This window comes from Aspergillus multicolor, assembly GCF_047715735.1.
Source record: "Aspergillus multicolor strain CBS 133.54 unplaced genomic scaffold BDW74scaffold_16, whole genome shotgun sequence".
Classification (NCBI taxonomy): Eukaryota; Fungi; Ascomycota; class Eurotiomycetes; order Eurotiales; family Aspergillaceae; genus Aspergillus; species Aspergillus multicolor.
The window spans coordinates 361543-380027 of NW_027395967.1; the positions used below are offsets into that span (position 1 = coordinate 361543).

At 52.5% G+C, this 18485-nt stretch overlaps 7 protein-coding genes across 7 annotated transcripts; 2 read left to right on the plus strand and 5 right to left on the minus strand.

Annotated features, from left to right (window-relative positions):
* Positions 1–368: 368 nt before the first annotated feature.
* BDW74DRAFT_179222 (RidA family protein) lies at positions 369–837 on the plus strand (the record flags this gene model as incomplete). Its single annotated transcript, XM_073729409.1, has 2 exons — positions 369–480; positions 542–837. 2 exons carry the CDS (start codon positions 369–371, stop codon positions 835–837), a joined length of 408 nt encoding a protein of 135 aa, XP_073582853.1.
* Positions 838–1014: 177 nt separating this feature from the next.
* On the minus strand, positions 1015–2379 carry BDW74DRAFT_168566 (uncharacterized protein; the record flags this gene model as incomplete). Its single annotated transcript, XM_073726854.1, has 5 exons — positions 1015–1152; positions 1188–1725; positions 1788–1906; positions 2000–2067; positions 2127–2379. 5 exons carry the CDS (start codon positions 2377–2379, stop codon positions 1015–1017), a joined length of 1116 nt encoding a protein of 371 aa, XP_073582854.1.
* Positions 2380–2946: 567 nt separating this feature from the next.
* On the minus strand, positions 2947–4877 carry BDW74DRAFT_185790 (flavin-containing monooxygenase; the record flags this gene model as incomplete). Its single annotated transcript, XM_073731121.1, has 8 exons — positions 2947–3072; positions 3124–3271; positions 3329–3663; positions 3724–3770; positions 3841–4057; positions 4120–4184; positions 4244–4651; positions 4721–4877. 8 exons carry the CDS (start codon positions 4875–4877, stop codon positions 2947–2949), a joined length of 1503 nt encoding a protein of 500 aa, XP_073582855.1.
* Positions 4878–5497: 620 nt separating this feature from the next.
* On the plus strand, positions 5498–8083 carry BDW74DRAFT_185791 (uncharacterized protein; the record flags this gene model as incomplete). Its single annotated transcript, XM_073731122.1, has 5 exons — positions 5498–5516; positions 5856–6349; positions 6420–7108; positions 7168–7789; positions 8042–8083. The coding sequence occupies 5 exons, from the start codon at positions 5498–5500 to the stop codon at positions 8081–8083; spliced, it is 1866 nt and encodes a 621-aa protein (XP_073582856.1).
* Positions 8084–8442: 359 nt separating this feature from the next.
* On the minus strand, positions 8443–10909 carry cat1 (catalase catB). The gene is made up of 4 exons (XM_073732518.1): positions 10514–10909; positions 9826–10467; positions 9614–9778; positions 8443–9568 (listed from the first exon to the last, which is right to left on the minus strand). Exons 1-4 carry the CDS (start codon positions 10790–10792, stop codon positions 8489–8491), a joined length of 2166 nt encoding a protein of 721 aa, XP_073582857.1. The 5' UTR covers positions 10793–10909; the 3' UTR covers positions 8443–8488.
* A 1145-nt stretch (positions 10910–12054) lies between these two features.
* Positions 12055–15299, minus strand: treA (alpha,alpha-trehalase treA; the record flags this gene model as incomplete). Its single annotated transcript, XM_073729410.1, has 3 exons — positions 12055–13464; positions 13508–15238; positions 15288–15299. 3 exons carry the CDS (start codon positions 15297–15299, stop codon positions 12055–12057), a joined length of 3153 nt encoding a protein of 1050 aa, XP_073582858.1.
* A 1642-nt stretch (positions 15300–16941) lies between these two features.
* BDW74DRAFT_185792 (putative proline oxidase Put1) lies at positions 16942–18403 on the minus strand (the record flags this gene model as incomplete). Its single annotated transcript, XM_073731123.1, has 2 exons — positions 16942–17812; positions 17856–18403. 2 exons carry the CDS (start codon positions 18401–18403, stop codon positions 16987–16989), a joined length of 1374 nt encoding a protein of 457 aa, XP_073582859.1. The 3' UTR covers positions 16942–16986.
* Between the last annotated feature and the right edge of the window lie 82 nt (positions 18404–18485).

Consider the following 18485-nt stretch of genomic DNA (forward strand, 5'->3'; position numbering starts at 1 on the left):
ATTGCTCTCAGTCGAAAAGTTAGGGCTAATCAACTTCAGATGTCTTGACGTCAGTGGATCAGCCAGCCCGATATGAATCCTTAGACCTCAACATTAGAGCGCAGTGTCAGTAATGGTCCGCAAAAACCTGACATAACCTTCAATTCCTCTAGAAAAATCCAATTATCCAGTGTTCAGCTAAGTCGGGCCAATCGTGTTGTCTCTTGTACTTCCAAGTTCTGTCTTCAGTGGGTATCCAGCGGAATATAGATTCCGCCATCCACCCATTTGTAATCCTGGCTCAAAAGTCCAAGCATATAAGTGACGCCAACACTCTTCATCTTCCAACCGAGCCTCCATATACTCAATCACCATCAATAACAATCACAATGTCCCACCTCCAATATTACTCCTACCCGGGCGTCGGCGAACGCAACCGCCAAAACTTCAAATACAGCCAGGCCGTGCGCATCGGCGATAGAATCGAGTGCTCTGGGCAGGGTACAAACCACCCTCCCTACAACCCCTTTCAGCCCCTTCTTCAACTAACAAATGGTAATAGGCGGCTGGAATCGCGAAACCGGCGAATTCTACAAAGAAATCAACGCACAGATCGACCAAGCCTTCGCGAATGTGGAAGCGAATCTCAAGCATGCCGGCGGCGAGGGGTGGAGCCAGGTTTTCCGGGTCAACAGCTACCATGTGCCAATTAACAATGAGGCGATGGATGCGATGGTCCGGAATTTCAGGAAGTATATGCCGGATCATGAGCCGATTTGGACGTGTGTTGGGGTTACGCGGTTGGGGGAGGATGATATGAGGGTTGAGATTGAGGTTGTGGCGCATGTTTTTAACTGAATTAGTCCTTGCTAAGATTGTATACATACTTCTTAACGGAAATTGGAGGGAATGAAAATTGTTGCAGTATTACTTGCGATTCTCTATGGCCGTAGAGCACCGGAACTTGCAACTTGGACTCTTTAGATTTGAGGCAACTACTATTGTATGATCAGCATCTATGTACAATCTCCTACCTCAAGCAGTAGCAGCAGCAGTAGCCCGTAGCCAGTTATTATAATTCTCATCAGGGCTCTCAAACGGCCCATAATTGACCGTTTTCCCACGATCATTAACAGCAAAGTCCTTGCCAGCCTTAAGCCGGCTTACGAAATCCTAGTATGCTCAAATCAGCCTCTCCCTACCCGTACAATCATCCCAAAGAGAAATCGAAGACTCACCGGATTATAAATAAACGGCCTCGCAAAGCACGCCAGATCAATTTTTCCACTCACAACCAGCCCCTCCGCCTCCCGCGGCGTATACTCATGGTTAACCATAAGCATCGTCCTGGATCCGGGATACTTAATCATGCCCCCGAACTGCTTGACGGGGTCATACCCATCAGGCAACTCCTTCCCCTGCCCCCGTGGCGGAGACTTAAAGTAATCATCCTGGTTGCGCCCCACATTACACCCGCGACGGGGTAGATTGATAAAGCCGAGGTCTCGCTTCATGAGTTCGGTTATGAAGTAATTGTATTTCTCGGTGAATTCGGCGTAGGATACAGCGGAGTCGTTGTAGTCGTCCGGCGGACAGATCTTGATTCCGACGAGACGTGAGCCCCAGATCGAGATTATGGCGTCGAGCACCTCGAGCGGGAAACGGCATCGGTTGGGGATGGACCCGCCGTAGGTGTCGGTGCGGAGGTTTGTGTGGCTGCAGAGGAAGTTGTGGAGGAGGTAGCCTCTGTCGCGGTTGTTAGCATAGCACTTGTTTTGGAGTGAGAGAGGAGGATGAGGTCAACGCACCCCTGGGAAAGGAGCTCAATCCCGTCGAATCCTGCTTCCTTCGCAAGGATAACAGAGTGCCGGAATTGCTCGACAATCTTCTTTGGGTCCTCGATTTCCGTGATGTTTTCGGTGTGGCCCTTATCCCGTCAGCACTGCACCAAGACGTCGAACTAATCAGACTGGCCGGAAGACCTTTCCAACGACCTCTATTTCCCGCCCGGCGCCTTAACCTTACTGGGTGCCTGAACGGGGTAGTTATACTTCTTCAGCATCGGCATATCATCGTTCTGGATCCGTCCTACATACCCCATTAGCGCCGCGCTATCATCAAGAAGAAAGAAAAATTAGGCTACTAACCAGGATGCCATGGCTGAAAAAGCATCTTCCCACCCACCCTATGAACCTCATCCGTAACCTTCTTCCAAGTACGCACATGCTCCTGATCAAACATAACCGGCGCATTCGGCCACTCGGCGCCATGCGGGGCTATGAACGTCCCTTCAGCAACGATAAGCCCGACACCGTCAGCCGCGCGCTCGGCATAGTGTCTCACGCTTGGGGAAGTGGGCTTTGCGTCGTTGACGCAGCGATTGCGCGTCATGGAGCCCATGCAGATGCGGTTGCGGAGGGGGAGGGTTGTCGCCTAGCACCACGGATTCGAGGAGGTGGGACATTGTGCTCGTATTACCCAAGTGATAGATGGACAAAAAAGTAAAGATGAAAAGGGTCTTATGGTCAATTCAAAATGTGAGGGGTAATTGGTTGTTCAACAAGTATCAGGGCTTGTTCTTAAACCCTACGACATGGTGGGGAGTGGGTCACTCGAAAGCCCCGAGGAATGTATATTCCGCTGCGAGGAAACGCCACATTGACGTCCTGTGGAGTAATTCTTCAATCAAGAACCTGAATCATTTGCTCTGTATACCCGATTGCCGAGAAAAGGTCCGAGATTTTAGAAATCATGCAGTACTTACTCAATAGCCCAGTGGGGACTTTCCTGAGATACACGAGATCTCGAGGGCTCCTTCGTCAATCGTCAATTAACCCTCATGTCACAATCTAAGTCTCTAGTCTATCTATCTAACACGAAGAAGCCAACCATTAACAACTGCCTTATGCCTTTTCCAAACTCCTGGCTCTAATGCGGAGTGACGCCGCGATATCAACCCCCGGCTCCCTATATCCTGGCAATCCCCTGATACACCCAATCTCCCCTATTGCCAAAGTACGTCGAGAACCACAACTGCACCGAGTTCCACGGGTAAACAAACCAATTTTTCTCCGTTGATGTGTCGACAAAGTACTGTCCTGGTCAGTCTCACACTCATAACATGGGCGCGAGGATAGAGCATACACTCCCACACTCGCTACTATGCACCGTCTCCCCAATAGCCTCGTGGAGCTTAACATCATACTCCCGCTCAGAATCAGCCCTAACCTCCACCGAAGAAGCCTGATCCAACAAAATCGGTCTGATTGCTTGCAGGACCATCTCAACTTGACTTTTACCGACAATCAGCACCTGCACAGATCCAAGGCCTGGAAGGGGACAGGCATACCTCTCAATAATCATAATCGTGCTCGTATAAACCCTCCCTGAATTCGGACCAAGGATGTAAAAGAAATTCGGGAAGGAGTGCATTGCAATGGACTTGTATGTTGCTTTGTGGCCGACATTTTCCCAATGTTGTTTTCTTGAAAGTCCGTTTCGGCCGGTAATGGGTGTATCGTAGTGTGTTAGTTCAAACCCGGTTGCGAGGAGGATTATGTCCACGGGGATGGTGGAGGATGTTGTTTGGATTGATGTTGCGGTGAGGGAAGTGATGTGGTCTGTTGTTAGGTGGATTTTTGGGGAGTGTAGGGAGGATAAGTAGCCGCGGTCGAAGATGCGTCTCTATACAATTATTAGTATGAGCCAGCTGCATTTGGTTGTAATCGGAGGCTGCGATCTTACCCTGCACCCAAACTCGTAATTTGGAATCAACAAGTCCCAATACGATTCTGCGAGTCTTAGCAAAGGTCTTGTGTAGGTATCTCAGCAGGAAGCTCAAGGTAACATTAACGAACATACTAGGTGCTGTATCCTGCACGTATTCGCGGCTTCTCTTCTCCACCGACGCTCGACCCATCCTACCGAGTTTGTTGTTCTGGAAGCGGAACCAGGTGATTTCCATGTACAAGAACAATACTACCCTAATGAGGTAGAGCAGGATTGGGAAGTGACGGAGTGCTGATCGGTATGCAGGCGAGACTTGATAGTTGTTCGCGGAGACTATGTGATGAGGTGACTGAGGCCATAGGTGAAGGTTAGCATTGGAAGTGTACAGTATGAGAGGTCAATGGGACATACCCTCATGAACTGCGTAACTGATGCAGCCTTGTCAACTATAGCCGGTACCAACTGCGCAGCAGATGCTATTCAAGACCGTCAGTACTGCAACCACCGATTGAGGCACAGTATGCAGGGCTCTCACCTCCATTCCCAATAACAGCAACCCTCTTCCCCTCAAGCTCAATCCCCTCCCCCCACTTCGCCGTATGAACGACCTCCCCCTGGAATCTCTCAAGGCCCGGAATGCTTGGTATAGACGGATTCACCAGTCCCCCAACAGCTGAGATAAGCACCTGGCATTCCTGCGTGACCACCACGTTTGTTACCAAATCGCGTAAAGTAACAATCCAAGTCTGACTCTTCTCTCTCCACTCAGCCCCAACCCACTCTGTATTCCCCGTGAAATGTTCCTCAACCCGGTACCGCTTTACCACAGTAGATAGATACGATAGAATCTCAGACTGTGGTGGGAACATCTGCATAAAGTCCGGGTTGGGGGCGAACGAGTAGCTGTAGCAGAAGCCTGGGATGTCGACGGCGCAGCCAGGGTCTAAGCCAGTCAGTTTGTTAGTATTCAATTTCCCTTGGCGGGGTGCATGGATGTGTAGATGGGGCTTACATGTATTCGCCCACCATGTCCCTCCCATTCCAGGCTGGCGGTCGTAGATCATGTAATCGGAGATATTATAGTCGCGGCGAAGACGGCAGGCCATTGCGATGCCTGAGACGCCGCCGCCGACGATTATGACGCGGCGTTGGAGTTTTGAGTATTTCATTGCTTGGATGTTCAAGGGGAACAGACAGCAGGCTTAGTATGAAAGTTAGGGTATCCCGCAATCTTGGAGCAACTCGAGGCGTAGGGGAATGGCGGCTTATGATGGTTCTTGATTTATTCCAGCTCTGAAGATATGAAACTTGACTGCTAAATATATGTTCCTCTAAAACATAAATGCCCTTGTCTATCTACGTCTCTCCAAGCCAAGCAAGGCGACAGCCACGCCCACTGCATGAACCCATCGGGCATACCGAGCCAAACCTTAGCATCAATTTCTCAAACACCAAGCCCGATCTGTTCAAGCCTCCCCTCAAATCAAAGCTGAACGACCCCTGCCCTGATCACACTATCCGTTATGCAATCCGACCCGACCGTCCAAATGTGGCTTGCGTAGTTCCTCAAGCCCGCCAATAAGAACACATCGCTTCGGTAACCCTGTGTCCCTCTGCTGACTAGAAACGTCTTCCGATATCCGCGTGGTTCGTGCCGCTTCTTACCTGCATCAATTTTCCGGGTCTAATGGATCTGATTAGTGAACGATTCCTGTCAGATAGGTGTTTGCGTTGGGTTTCAGGGAGTGCGTTCTTCAGCCAGCCCCCTGTCATCCTTTCTACCGGGATTATGGTTGTTGACGAGACACGTCAAAGCCCGATACTCGGCGCTTCTATTAGGTTTCGATGGGACAGGGCTTCGAACGCATGCGTCGATAACTTTCGGGCTTCGCAGACGGCCAGCTGCATATATTCCTGCCCTAATTGTACAATTCTGATCCTCAATCCTTCAACTCGGACTTGGCCGACCGTGCAGGAAAACGCTTCCAATCCATATTCCGTCTACCTCTTATTCCAGCTTATTTTCCTAAGTGTCGTGATAGACTCTCGCCTAGATATGGAACACTTTCCCCGTCGAAATTACAGGCTTCGATCTGAAATTAACCACACACTCCTCCGCAAAGCAACAACAATGTTTACCAATGCAGCCGTTTTCCTTCTCTACGTAGGCCATCATGCCTCCATACCAAATTTCTGGACGCAGACCCTCCTTTACCTCCTCCTTCTTACGCTCGCACTCGCAATCACAGTCATTATAACAATGCTCCTCCGCGCCCTCCTCACCCCCCAAACCCTAACACCCCTCTCCAACAACTCGCAAACAATCCTCTCCAAACTGCTCCTCTTCCCTGTAGCATTCACGCACACACGTCTCACTCCTATAAAAGACAAATTCGCCAACCGCTTCCTCCTCCTCGGTATTCCTGTTGGACTACGATGCAGGATCGGGAATGTCCTCGCGATCGACGACGATTGCCTCACTCCACATGTCTCGCCTGAGCCTAGCAAGAGAGGTTTTTCTTGGAACAGGGTACTTGCACATATTAGTTGCTGGTTTAGTACCGATGCAGTCCGGATGCTACATCGCGGTGACTACAGCCTCGATCTAAGGAGCAAACTCGATTCATTTCTTAGGGAGCAGGTACATCCCTACCTTATCTACCCCGTTCCACCACCATTCTTGAAAAAATGCACTCTAACAACTGCTCCAGAACGAAGACCCAACCAACTGGCCCCACGCCTACCTCCTGACCGTCCCCAAATTCCTCAGCTTCTCGCGCAATGTCGTCAGCTGGTGGTATCTTTACAACCGTGAACGCGAACTCGATGCGCTGATTCTGGAGATTAACAACTCGTATAATGAGAAGAGGAATGTTTTTCTGCGACTTACGTCTTCCTCATCATCCGGTAAACCCAGTGTCAACGCTCCAGAAACATGTAGCGGAGAAAACGGGGAATACCTTGACCCCGAAAAACTGATTCGTTCGTTACCAACCGCCTCCAAAGCAAAATTCTACACAGGCATCTGGCGCAAGCAAGTCTTCGCCTCCCCCTTCGAAAAAGTCGACGGTCTCGTCTCGCAGCGCATGATGGACCCTTTATCCCCGGAATCCTGGAATTTCAGCGCCTCATTCAGCAATATGACGACCCTCGACGAAGACAGCAAGCAAGTACGCATGGCGACAAGGTTAACATGCACACAACCACCACTTGATCCGACAAGTATGAGCCGGTGGGAATTAGCTTCCTTTCTGCTGAAGTGGAGCGTCCCCGGTATTTTCACGACACTGGAGATTATCATCAAGGCGCTCGAAATTAAGTTCAGCGGCAAGATGAAGATGAATAACAAGCCGCCCGTCAGGAGTGGGAGTGTGGGGAGGTATATCAGCAAGCTGGAACTGTATGTCCTTTCATTGGCTCTTTTCAATCAATACAGAGGGCTGATGGGATCATCTGCAGGAAACTCGAGCCCTTCTTCCGCGCATACCTCACCCACTGTGTAAACAACTGCTCTCAACCTGTGGGGGTGACATACCTCTCCTGCCGCTCCTATACAAACGAGACAATCACCCTCCTCTCGCCAACAGCGCATGTGAGGAACGCGTCTAGTATACGCAGTGTAACAATTGAGCCAGTGGACCCGGCGTTTTACACGCGCATTACCAGCTACACGGATGTCAAGACCGCGCTGGTCGCCGAGACGAAGATGACAGGACACGTCGCTGACCCGACCGCGAGACGGCTACTCGTTTCGGATCTAGATTTGTTGCTTGAGATAGTCGACTCTAGCAATATTTCGTGCAAACAGGACAGAGGTAGAAGTCTGGGGCCATCAATGGGCCAAAGAGTGCTCGGTCTATCTCGGGGAATGTGGAACAAGTCCTCGTTCATGGACGCCTTCGTTTTCTCCTCCAGCTCAACTGCGAGCACGAGAATCCATCCATTGAACAGAGAGGAGTACATCACCTCCATTCTCCGCCTCTCGGCCGCGCAAAAGTTCGCATTCTCGTCACAGCGCCTCTTGAACATATACATTCTCATCGTTTCATGCCTACTCCGCTGGACGCTCCTGAACAGCCTCGTCCTTATCTCCAAGAATATCATCAACATTCTACCCCTCAATTTCCCACCCCTCATCCAATGGCCAAGGTTCTATCTTGACTGGGCACCATGGCTCCTCGTCACCACAACATATTTCGCTATCCTCGAACTCTCCGCTCGGCCAGGGCGCCTGATACTGCGCTCATTGTGAATGTCAGGCATTTAAAAAGCAGCTTGCAATCTCAACCTCCAATGGAAGGCTCCAATACCTGAACATATATTTATCCATCAGGGGAAACGTCGACTTCGGAGCCTGGATGTGATTGGTGGTTAGATTATATAGATTAGATTGCGTCTCGTTATATGATAGTTATGTGGCGCAAGAGGCTCGAAAAGGGCTGCAGATGCTTGTTCATGATCGCGGGGCATGGCATTATTCATATTGGTAGATCAGCATATAGATACGAAGATAGCTACTCTAGAGTTGGGAGAGATAGATCCGTCAAGGCTACGAGATTAAGGCGACATTTGTTGAAAATTAATTGTTTGGGCGTGGAACGCGGCGGATGCGCGCCTAAATATATATCCACATTTTGCCTAGCCAAGATCTTCTACCCAGGGTCAACAAGTTACGCTTTCGCGGATTGACATCTACAGGGCTCACGAAAGTCATAATATCAATATATTATCTATCCGTACGGATAAGCACTCGGCTCAACTAGGTCATATCATTTATCATTTACTCATCCGAGTCCAGGGCAAAGCGGGTCAGGAACTTGAACACCGTCAGACCCTCCTCAAGGTCGCCGATAAACTCCTCACCAACGCTGTCGGCAACGTAGACACCCTCGCCCTCGGTGTCGATACCGGCGTTCTCCAGAGCAGTCGAGCCGCTACCGAGAGCAGCGACGGGCTTACCGAAGCGGAAGGCGTCGACGAGGATCTCGAGGGGACGGCCGGCAGGGTACAGGGTCGAGCTGGGGTTGGCGACGGACTTGGCGCCGAAGAGCTTCTCAGTACCGGGGGCGACAACAACGGCATCGAACTGGATGGCGTCGGAGGCTGTGTAGGTCTGGTTGACGCCGGTCTCGAAACGCTCAGCGACGACAACAACATCGACGCCCTTGTTGGAGAGCTCAGCCTGGAGGGCGGTGGCGGCGCTGAAGGAGTCCTCGGCATTGACAGAAGCCAGAACAGCGACCTTCAGTCCGGCCAAGCTCGTAAGTCTGTGGCCGAAACCACCAAGGTTCACAGTGGTGTTGTCGTGGTAGTAGGTCTCATCAGGCTCGGGAGCCTCAATACCGAGAGCAGTGGCGACGCGAGTGGCGAGATCGTTGGAGATACGGTTGAGCTGGATAATGACGTTGTTCTTCACGACATCGCTCTGGACACCAGCGTTCTCGAAGCGGATGGCGTTGACGACGAACTGCTTCTCGGCGGGGATGAGAGAGTTCCAGAAGAGACGGGGCTGCGACCAGACGTCCTCAAAGCTAGAGCTCTTGACGCGGACAAGGCTGCCGCTGGCGGTACGGTCAGGGGCAGTGAAGAATCCACGACCGGCGGTCTGGTTGGCCTGCTTGAGAGTGCTGCCCTTGAGTGTGTTAGGGCTGTACGCATCAGGGTTCAGAGGAATGAACATCTGCGCGGCACCGTCACGGTTGTTGTTGTGGATGGGAACGCGAGGCTGGTTGATGGGCAGCTGCTCAAAGTTGGGGCCGCCGTGACGGTTGAGCTGGGTGTCGAGGTAACTGAAGAGGCGACCCTGGAGGAGAGGGTCCTCAGTGAAGTCGACACCACGGACGATGTGACCAGGTTGGAACTGCTGCCGTTAGAAATGCCGAGTAGACTTAGCGGATTGACGTACCATAACCTGCTCAGTCTCGGCGAAGTAGTTGCGGGGGTTGCGGTTGAGAGTCATCTTGCCGATGGGAGTCAATGGGGCGTACTCCTCGGGGATAATCTTGGTGGGGTCGAGGAGGTCGAAGCCCCAGCGCAGTTGGTCTTCCTCGTCAACGATTTGCACATTGAGCTGTCTGGTCAGCATACTCGCCAATTTTCAAAGGGTTTAGAACGTACCTCCCACTCGGGGTAGCGGCCGGCCTCAATCGCCTCGAACAGGTCCTGGCGCAGGTAGTCAGGGTTCTTTCCAGAGACCTGCTGGGCCTCCTCCCAGACCAAACTGGCAACACCCTGCAGGGTCTTCCAGTGGAACTTGACCAGTTTGCTGGATCCATCATCGGTAACAAAGCGGTAGGTGTGCACACCAAAGCCATCAACGTGACGGAACGAGCGAGGGATACCGTGACCGGCCATGGCCCAGAGAAGAGTGTGGAGAGCGGAGGGCTGCTGGCTAAAGAAGTCCCAGGCGGAGTCGTGGTTGGTAGCGGCCTGAGGAATCTCGCGGTCCTGCTTGGGCTTGACGGCGTGGATCAGGTCGGGGAACTGGATCGCATCCTGGATGAAGAAAACAGGGATGTTGTTGCCGACGATGTCGAAGTTGCCCTCGTCGGTGTACAAGCGGGTCGCGAAACCGTGGACATCGCGCGCCAGGTCGGAACTTCCACGGCTACCGGCGACGGTCGAAAAACGGACGAAGACCGGGGTTTCTTTGTCTTTCGCGGAGAGGAAGGAGGCGGCGGTGATGTTGGAGTAGTCGCCGTACGAGGTGAAAACACCGTGGGCACCTGTACCCCGAGCGTGGACAGCGCGCTCAGGGACCTAAACAATTAGCGACCCCTCAATTGGCTTAAGACAATCAACTTACACGCTCGTGATCGAATCGCTGGATCTTCTGACGGAAGATAAAGTCCTCGAGCAGGGTAGCACCCCGCTCGCCGGCCTTGAGACTCTGCTGGTCCTCAATTGGGCCGCCGACATCAGTCGTCAGGTAAACATCGGTGTCGTCGAGGTAGTAGTCAGACAGAAACTCCTCAGTGGCCTCCGTCGCATCGGGGTTTGTATCGCGACGGCCCAGCTCGCCAGTCATATAAGGACAGACGGCATTGGCGACGCCAACGAGGCCGACCAGGCCGAGAGCTCGCATGGTGATGATAAAGATAGAGAAGAGTGAAGGGATAGGAATGCAGGAGGAGGAGGAGTCTTAGTTAAAGAAGGGAGCTGCATCCCTAGCGGAGGCCAGGGCAAACGGGTGTATTTATACCGGCGAGCGGCGATCATCTCTGCAGGAACATGGCCTTGCCCAGTTGCCCTTTGTTCGGGGGCCCACCGGGAAGGCACGTCGCTGGAGCTGCTGCTGGAGCCATACTCCGTGTGTAGCTTAGTTCAGCAACGAGGTCTGGAAGGCGCAAACGAATCGCCGGGAATTTCTGGATTTGATGAGGCTTCTCCAGTCTCCACGAGCTCGCCCGCAGTACGTCACAGTCGTTAAGCAGAAACGGGCAAAGGGGGCTCGGGGAGATGTCTCATCGGGGTTAAGCAAACGTACGCCGAGCAGGCGATCCTCTTGGCCATCAGTAATTGTGGTCTGATGAGTGGTTGGCATTGGGACCGGCAGTGAGGAATTGTATAGGTCTCGACCAGAGTGCTTGGTAATAACATAAACACAGAATTCCCCACAGAAGGACAAGGACAAAGAGCCCACCGAGTGGCCGCGGCTTGGCATCAGGAGACTCGCCGTGGCCAAGGCACCAACCCCCGCGCGCCATTGGTGTGATGAACGAGGTGATTGTGTGATGGAGCGGAATTCCCCCTGCTAGTTAGGCGTCAGCCAATAACCTCATCATACAATACGCGTTGCTTGCTTACTGGCAGAGTAAGCGGTCTAACGTGAGGTCTAAGAATAGAGTCTACGGCGTGATATGGTGCTATCAAGAGTAGAATCCAGGCTACGATGCTGACCGATTCTACAGACCGGACATCGGCCGAAGCGAAATAACAGGATAGATCGGCAGGAGTTTTACGCTACTATGCTCCGACCGTTGACGTTGTGCTTGAAGCCTTCCGGGGTTGTCTGTGCAGCATACAGGCGCAAATCTGACACTGATCGACAGCGACGAGACGCGCGGAATCCAGAATTAATCTGATCGATACAAAACTGGGGAAGCACGTCCTGAAATTAGTTAAGCGCTCAATCGGATTGCTTTCAAAGGATGCTTTATAAGTTCGACTCGTCGCCTTCGTTCCATTTGCAATCCTCGACAGCCGTTGGCCCGCTGTGGAGCGCAGGATGAATAACACCCAAACGCCCGGCTATACGCAAAATACGCCACCAACAACTCAATTCACGATAAGGTATGCAGAAGATAATCTTAATTCAAGATAGCTTCTATACTGCGCGACATTATCCTACGATAGAGGAACTCGCTTGATGCGTTGCTTCGCTCTGCCCGAGTTGGGCCCGAGGATCGCCCACTCGGCCACGGTCGCGCCCATCTGATCGTCTCCATCCGCAAGGGCCTGGTTCCCTGATATTACCAATGTCGCGTACCGCCCAACCGGAACCTGCCCTTCTAGTTGGACTGTTGTGGTATTTCCGACTGGAATTTGGATTTCATCCAAGTCCGTGGCCTTCGCGTCGTACGGGCCAGACTGCTCGATATTGGTCAGGTTCGCTACAACTCGAATGTTCGGATCAGGGGAGGTCAATGCCGCCACGGGGTCCTGCAATGGGGTATCGTGGAAAATTACACTCGCATTAATAGGGGGTGCCGCTGCCCAGTCGAAGTGGAATCCAGACGCAACTGTGAGCGACCGGTCCATCGCGTAGCCCACGTTGACTGTGACGGAACTGGCGTTGGAAGAGCTTGGCTGCCAGCGCGTCGAGGTCGCACCATCGACGACCGAAATCGGGAACTGCCCTTTCTCGTACTCGTCGCTCGAGAAGACTGGGCTGCACTGAACGAGATTGTCCTGGATCGTGTTGATTGTGCCAATCTGTCGGTTGGGAACCGTAAGGGGTCCGTGTGCAGGGAGGTGGTACAAGGTTGCATTATCAGCCAGACCACTATACACAGGGATGGAGGCGTTTGCGAATCGACGATCGGCAGTCTCCAGTGGTTCGCTCTGTGCGCGCTGGATCACAGTATGAGTGTAGTTAGACTCGGCCGAGATTGGCCATCCGCGCCAGTAGAAGGTCCTGTACTTCACATACGGAATCTGCGGCGGCAGGTTCGGCTCAATGTGAATGGCGTCATCGGGAAGAAAGCGAAGGCCTAGGTAACCGAAGAGGACGACTTGATTGGCGCCGCCGTGGCCGGTCAAGAACGGGAACGCCGGGTGAGTGCCTCCGTTTATGCTGGCGTTGTCCAACATCTGCTCGGCTAGTTGGAAGAAGGGCGCTCGCGCATACGGTGCATACGAGTACTGTTGGTAGGTGTACGCTGAGCATCCGGAGGGCGAAACCGCACCCGCGACAATGGAGAAGATGGCCCAGGTCATCGCCGGACCGTCGGCCGACTGTCGATTCGCATAGTAATCCAGATCAGTCAGTGCTGTTTCTGCGGTGTAGTTGTCATAGACCAAAGGATACGTAAGAAGAACGATATCCGCCTGCTTGACTACGGCAGTGGCGTTCATTGTCGTGTACTCCAGTGTCACCCCATTCTCCCGCAACATCAGGACATTGTCCGATATCTCCGACCATGTCTCGTTCGGTTCAAGGCCGAACTGCTGGCGGAGTTCATTAGCGTATTCGAGCGTCTCGGAAATCATCGGCATGGTAAAGCCACCAGCGTCGATGTGGTTCGCATATTCATCCTATTCTGTTAGCAAAGTACATGAAAAAGCGGCGGGGACTTACAGGATCCGTCATGTTAGTCAAAGTCCAGTAACTCCCGTTGCGCTCCACAATGCTGCCATACAACGCGGCAACCGAATCGTAGATTGGAAAGTGCTCTTCTCGGAATGTCTTGGTATCACCGCTCGCCACCCATTGATATATCAGTGACAGTCCAATGTCACCGTTCAGATGATACTGGTAGTCCCAGCATGCTCCGGTGCCCGTGCAGTTACCGAAGCGACCACTCGTCCATGGGTAGATCGCCGCAGACGGATCAATGTAGGTTTGGTTCTTGGACCCGGTATAGGTTGTCTCAATGTTCTTCTGCGCCTGCGGATACATCTTTGTTCTAAAATTTGTCACAGTCTGGGCAGCCTCCGGGTGAGAAGCGACGAGTCCGGGCTGCATCCAAACGTCGGCATCCCAGAAGACCATACCGCCATACGAGTCAGAAACCAGACCGCCGACCGCAAAACTGTTATCATTGAGAGATGTGTTGGGCAATAGCCGGATGGCGTTCTTGCCGACCGTGTTTTGCAGCAGGTAGTAGGTATTTGTGACTGCTATGATGGCCGAATTGATGATGTTCTCGTCATCTGGGAGTTTTCCCGTTCTAGGATCGACGTATCGATCGACGGAATCCTCATGCATGATACTCGCCCATTCCTGGACATGAGAACGCAGGGAACGATGGTACCCAGCAGTATGAGCTTCAGATACCGCTCGTTTTGCTGTCGCCCGGGGATCTGAAAATGCGTCGGTGGAAGCGGCACCGACAAACTTGGTAACTCTGACCTTTTCATTGGCGACAAAATTGACATGGTACCCTTGAGCAATAGACGACTCGTTGGTGCTCACATAAGACTTGCCATGTACGCGGTTACGCGAGGACAAATCGACTTGTTTGGAAGCAGTGATGTTTGCATACAGATAGGCAGTGACATCCGGTATACCCCATGGCCGGACCGCAGAATATATAGCGCCGTCATCTTCCCCGGATTCCACGAAGTCCGTCCGAACAGCGGAATACCCATCCAAGACATTGGCAATTGTCGCCTGAGCATCTTGTGACGGTATGATCTCTAAATCCACTATAGCCTGGTTGACATTCAACTTGTTAGCAAAAAGCCGATACGTGATCGCATAAGATCCCTTATCGCCCGCTGGCTTCCAAGTATACGACCATGAAAGAACACCCGATTTGAAGTCATAGCTAGACTCATAATCGCTAAGCGTCTCATTATCCACCGTTGAATCAAGGTGAGTATCGTCGCCGAGGTCTAGAATGAGACCGCTCCAGTGAGGCACGCCGCTAATCACGCTTTCGCCCCCATATTGGTTCATCCACGGGAAGTTTGTTCCGTTAGTTTCCGCCTGCAAATCGTAGAAACCGGATATTGTGGCAAAGGACTGCCGTCGCGAGTACAGCGGCCAGCCGTTGATCACATCACCAGCGACTGGCAGGTCGAGCTCGAAAAATGGGCCGACGCTGGAGACACTAATGCCGAAGTAGCCGTTGGCGACCGAGCCGCGAGATTGGTAATGCCCTTGATCGAGAGTATTCGTCGTCAGAGTCCACTGGTCCTCATCCCAGGTTACTCCCGGAAACATCGTCTGATAGGTGTTGTTGGATGGCCGGGGCGCATGGTTTCCGTCGTGGTTCCTCACGCAATTTTCTACCCGCGCGTCATCGTTCGAAGAGGCCTGACCTCCGGCAGGGAGGAGCAGGAGAGGCAGGAATTTAACGACTGGCTAGAGGATACATTAGTCGTGAGATCGAGATTTATGGAAGCAGCCGTACCTTGAAGCGCATCTTGACCTTTTCGGATAGCAGAAACACAGAAACAAGACAAAAAGGATAGCATTAGCTTGCCGCGAGGCAGCGAGAGATCGAGAAATGCTCGCTAATAAATAGTTTCGCACAAAGACAGAGTGGCAACCAAGCTCACGGCATCTCCAGTATCATATCCAAGACAAGCAAGGTGAAAGAAGATCTCTGGGCGCTGACGGGCGCCCAGACCCCCAGATCCCCGCAAATTCTGGAGTTGCCGGAAACCCAATGCGACCTCACTGACTCACTCTCCAATGACGTTTGCTTTCCTCCTGTGTCACAAAGAAAAATTCATAGGCTATGATTGGAAAGGAATTCTTGGAACAGCCACGCGGGAGCGCCGAGCTTCATCGCGATTTGGTTACAGTCGCCGTTGACGTTATGATCTAGCGGACGGCCATCCCGCAGCGCTCGACGCGTGGTAGAGTTTCCGGAATCGGCGGGAAACCGAGCAAGGAACGGTACGTCTGGTCAGCTGGCGTTGGTGAAGTGGAGGTTCTTGGAAAAGACTAGAAAACAATGTTCCACAATTAGCCCGATGATTCAGCGTCACCCGGAATCAAGTGCGACAAACGACAGGAATTCAAGTTTCATTTCGCGGGGAGATTCCAGGGCCTGGAAGGCCGACAAATTCTCTGTTTAGCAGAGCTTGTTTTTCCTGGAGTTGCAACGTTCGGCCAGGGACGGGAGGCTTGACCAAGGCACCAGACCTTGTCTAGTTCGCCCAGCCCCATGGTTTTGGGGCTTTGTCTGAGCTCGTGGCGTCTCGTGGAGAAGTGATAGAAAACTGGGAACTGCGGGGAGACTGCTATCGAAAAGATTTCTTGGTCCGCCTAAACGGCATGGCGATGACGGCAAGCGAGATGACGGAGATCGAGAATTGAAGCGGGACGCGGGGAAAGAAGTGGCAGCCTCAGTCCTCAGGCAGCAGATCGCCGGCGATCGGCCACCCAGATGAGAACCAAGTTGCCAATGCTCTTTCCTCGCCTCGCCCGCGGCAGGCAAACAAGCTGGTTCTCGCCCCGAACGACTTGACGGTTCTCACCTCAACTTCATGAGCATCAGGTCAACAAATTAACCATCGCCACTATGAGAAGCCGATCTTGACCGTTTCCATTTCCCGTCTCCCTGCGGCAATTTCCAGCGTTGGGCTCCGGACCTCCGAACAGATTTCGAAGACATCATCTAGAACTAGACGGAGAGCATCCATTTCCTAAAACTCTCGCTTCCTATCGCGCTTACATTGACATTGGGACCTTTATCGGTCCGCTCTACGTCGGCGAGATCGGAAAATCGACATCGCAATGGTCAAACGAGTCTAGTGAGGCAAGAGTGGGCAACTAGAGGCCTGAATCGGCTGCTAGAATTACGTGCTGGGAATACTGGAAGCGTCGCAAATGGAGGCAGACTTGAAGGATGACGGTCCGGGTTATGCGGAGCCCAAGCCATTCTACACCAGAGACGAGGCCCAATGCGACAACAACAACTACTTGACAAACAAGGAAGAGCTGACGGATTTATCGGTAATTCTGGGAAAGTCGTTGCCTTTTACTCTTCTCCGCTTCAGAGTTACATTGTGACGAGGTTTGTCTCATTGTTGGCATGATATGATTTGCGGACTATTGCATGACAAGTCCTTCTCGCTAGCAGATAGCACGATCCGTGCACCTCACGCAAACCGCATGCGCCTCCATGCTTCCTTTCGCAGCGCAATGGCCGTGTCCCTTGTTCGTTCCATGGCAGACTGGTTCTCAATCGCTCGACGCAGGAGAAAATGAAGGCACTCCTCCAATGACCCCCACGCGAGACACTTGAAGCCGCCTGGGAGTGCAACTTCGAGAGCCTTGACCTCGTCCACATCATTCAAATTGTATGCAAGCAACTCGCAACTTAGCTCGTCCGCCATCCCCTGCAGCTGAACCAACTCGACAGGAATCGTCGGAAGCCTGTTCTGCAGGCGGTGCCGCGACAGCGAATAGGCCTTTCGCACGCTTTCCGCGTTATGCGACGCGACAAACAATTCGGCTTTGGGAAACGCGTGCGATGCCACTGATTCGCCTGTTGGATATTGTCGCGTGAGCAAGGACTGTACTATGTGGTTGTAGTTGGCATCTGTCTCGGCTTTGGTATCATGAATTCGCGACCGATAATCATGGGCGATATAGGCACCTCGAACCAGCTTGATCCCGAGCGCCCATCCTTCTGTTTGTGCCAGTTTGAGGTGCCGGCTGACGTTCTCCGTCGATGCTTTGAGGTAGGCCTGGATTGTGTTGAAGACAACCACCTTGTCTTGGCGGTTGAATTGCCTCATTAAATCGATAGTCCAGTTGTCAATGGCCGATTGGAAAATCTGCTGCTCAGCGTCGATCCATAGCCGCGATCCCTGCGTCGCAGCCGTTGCACAGATCTCAAGAACTGCAGCCTGCATTCGCGGTGGTGGGACCGGATCGCCTCGAGTGAGAGCTTCGACCGCACTGGGGCCCGCTCCGGTGAACCTAACAACTCAGTTTTTGTCCTATACGAACGGGAATTACGTACTTGACGTTCATACAGTCTCCAGCTTCGATCATCTTGAGTGTCCGCAGATTACCTTCTTTCCACTCATCAACGGCACGGTCTAGCGCTTCCTGCTTGGCAGCTTCCGGCGTCGTCGGGTCTTTGACGTCGATCTGCGCGACGGATTCGCGGGCGTAGCCCAGAGTCACTCCCTTATAGCCCAACGCTTTCATCTTCCGAACTGAGTGGCGGACCTCTGCCTCGTTTTCGCCGGCGCAAAAGTGGCTGTAAATGGTCGTGCGCAGGAGGTAGCGCATGACTGGATTCCTCGCCGGGTGAATCAGCGAGGATTTTGAATCGATGACATACTTAAGCAATCCTAGGCAAGGCCTGAGAAATGGCGAGGACATCACGGAAGTAAAGAGCACGGAGTAGATGAGGCTCTTTGTCGGCAAGACCGCCAAGGGCGATGCTTTGGCAGACGGCGTGCGTTGTAGGACGACATGGTTCGTAGTTGACGAACTAGATGAGCGCCTTAGTCCGGTACAAACTACCCTCAGGGCTTTCTGCCATAAAATTCTGGAGTGCATTTTGCTGATCTCTGCAGACTTAGAGTTAGAAGATGTCACGTTCTTAAGTATCTCCAAGTGAGGGGTTCATTCGCTAAGCCAC

What these genes read in the sequence shown, in the direction of transcription:
- cat1 (XM_073732518.1), bottom strand. Translation starts at nt 10,792, where the DNA reads ATGCGAGCTCTCGGCCTGGTCGGCCTCGTTGGCGTCGCCAATGCCGTC. An exon ending in AGCGATTCGATCACGAGCGT is followed by an intron (nt 10,468 to 10,513) that starts GTAAGTTGATTG and finishes CTAATTGTTTAG; the next exon opens with GTCCCTGAGCGCGCTGTCCA. An exon ending in CCGAGACTGAGCAGGTTATG is followed by an intron (nt 9,569 to 9,613) that starts GTACGTCAATCC and finishes TAACGGCAGCAG; the next exon opens with TTCCAACCTGGTCACATCGT.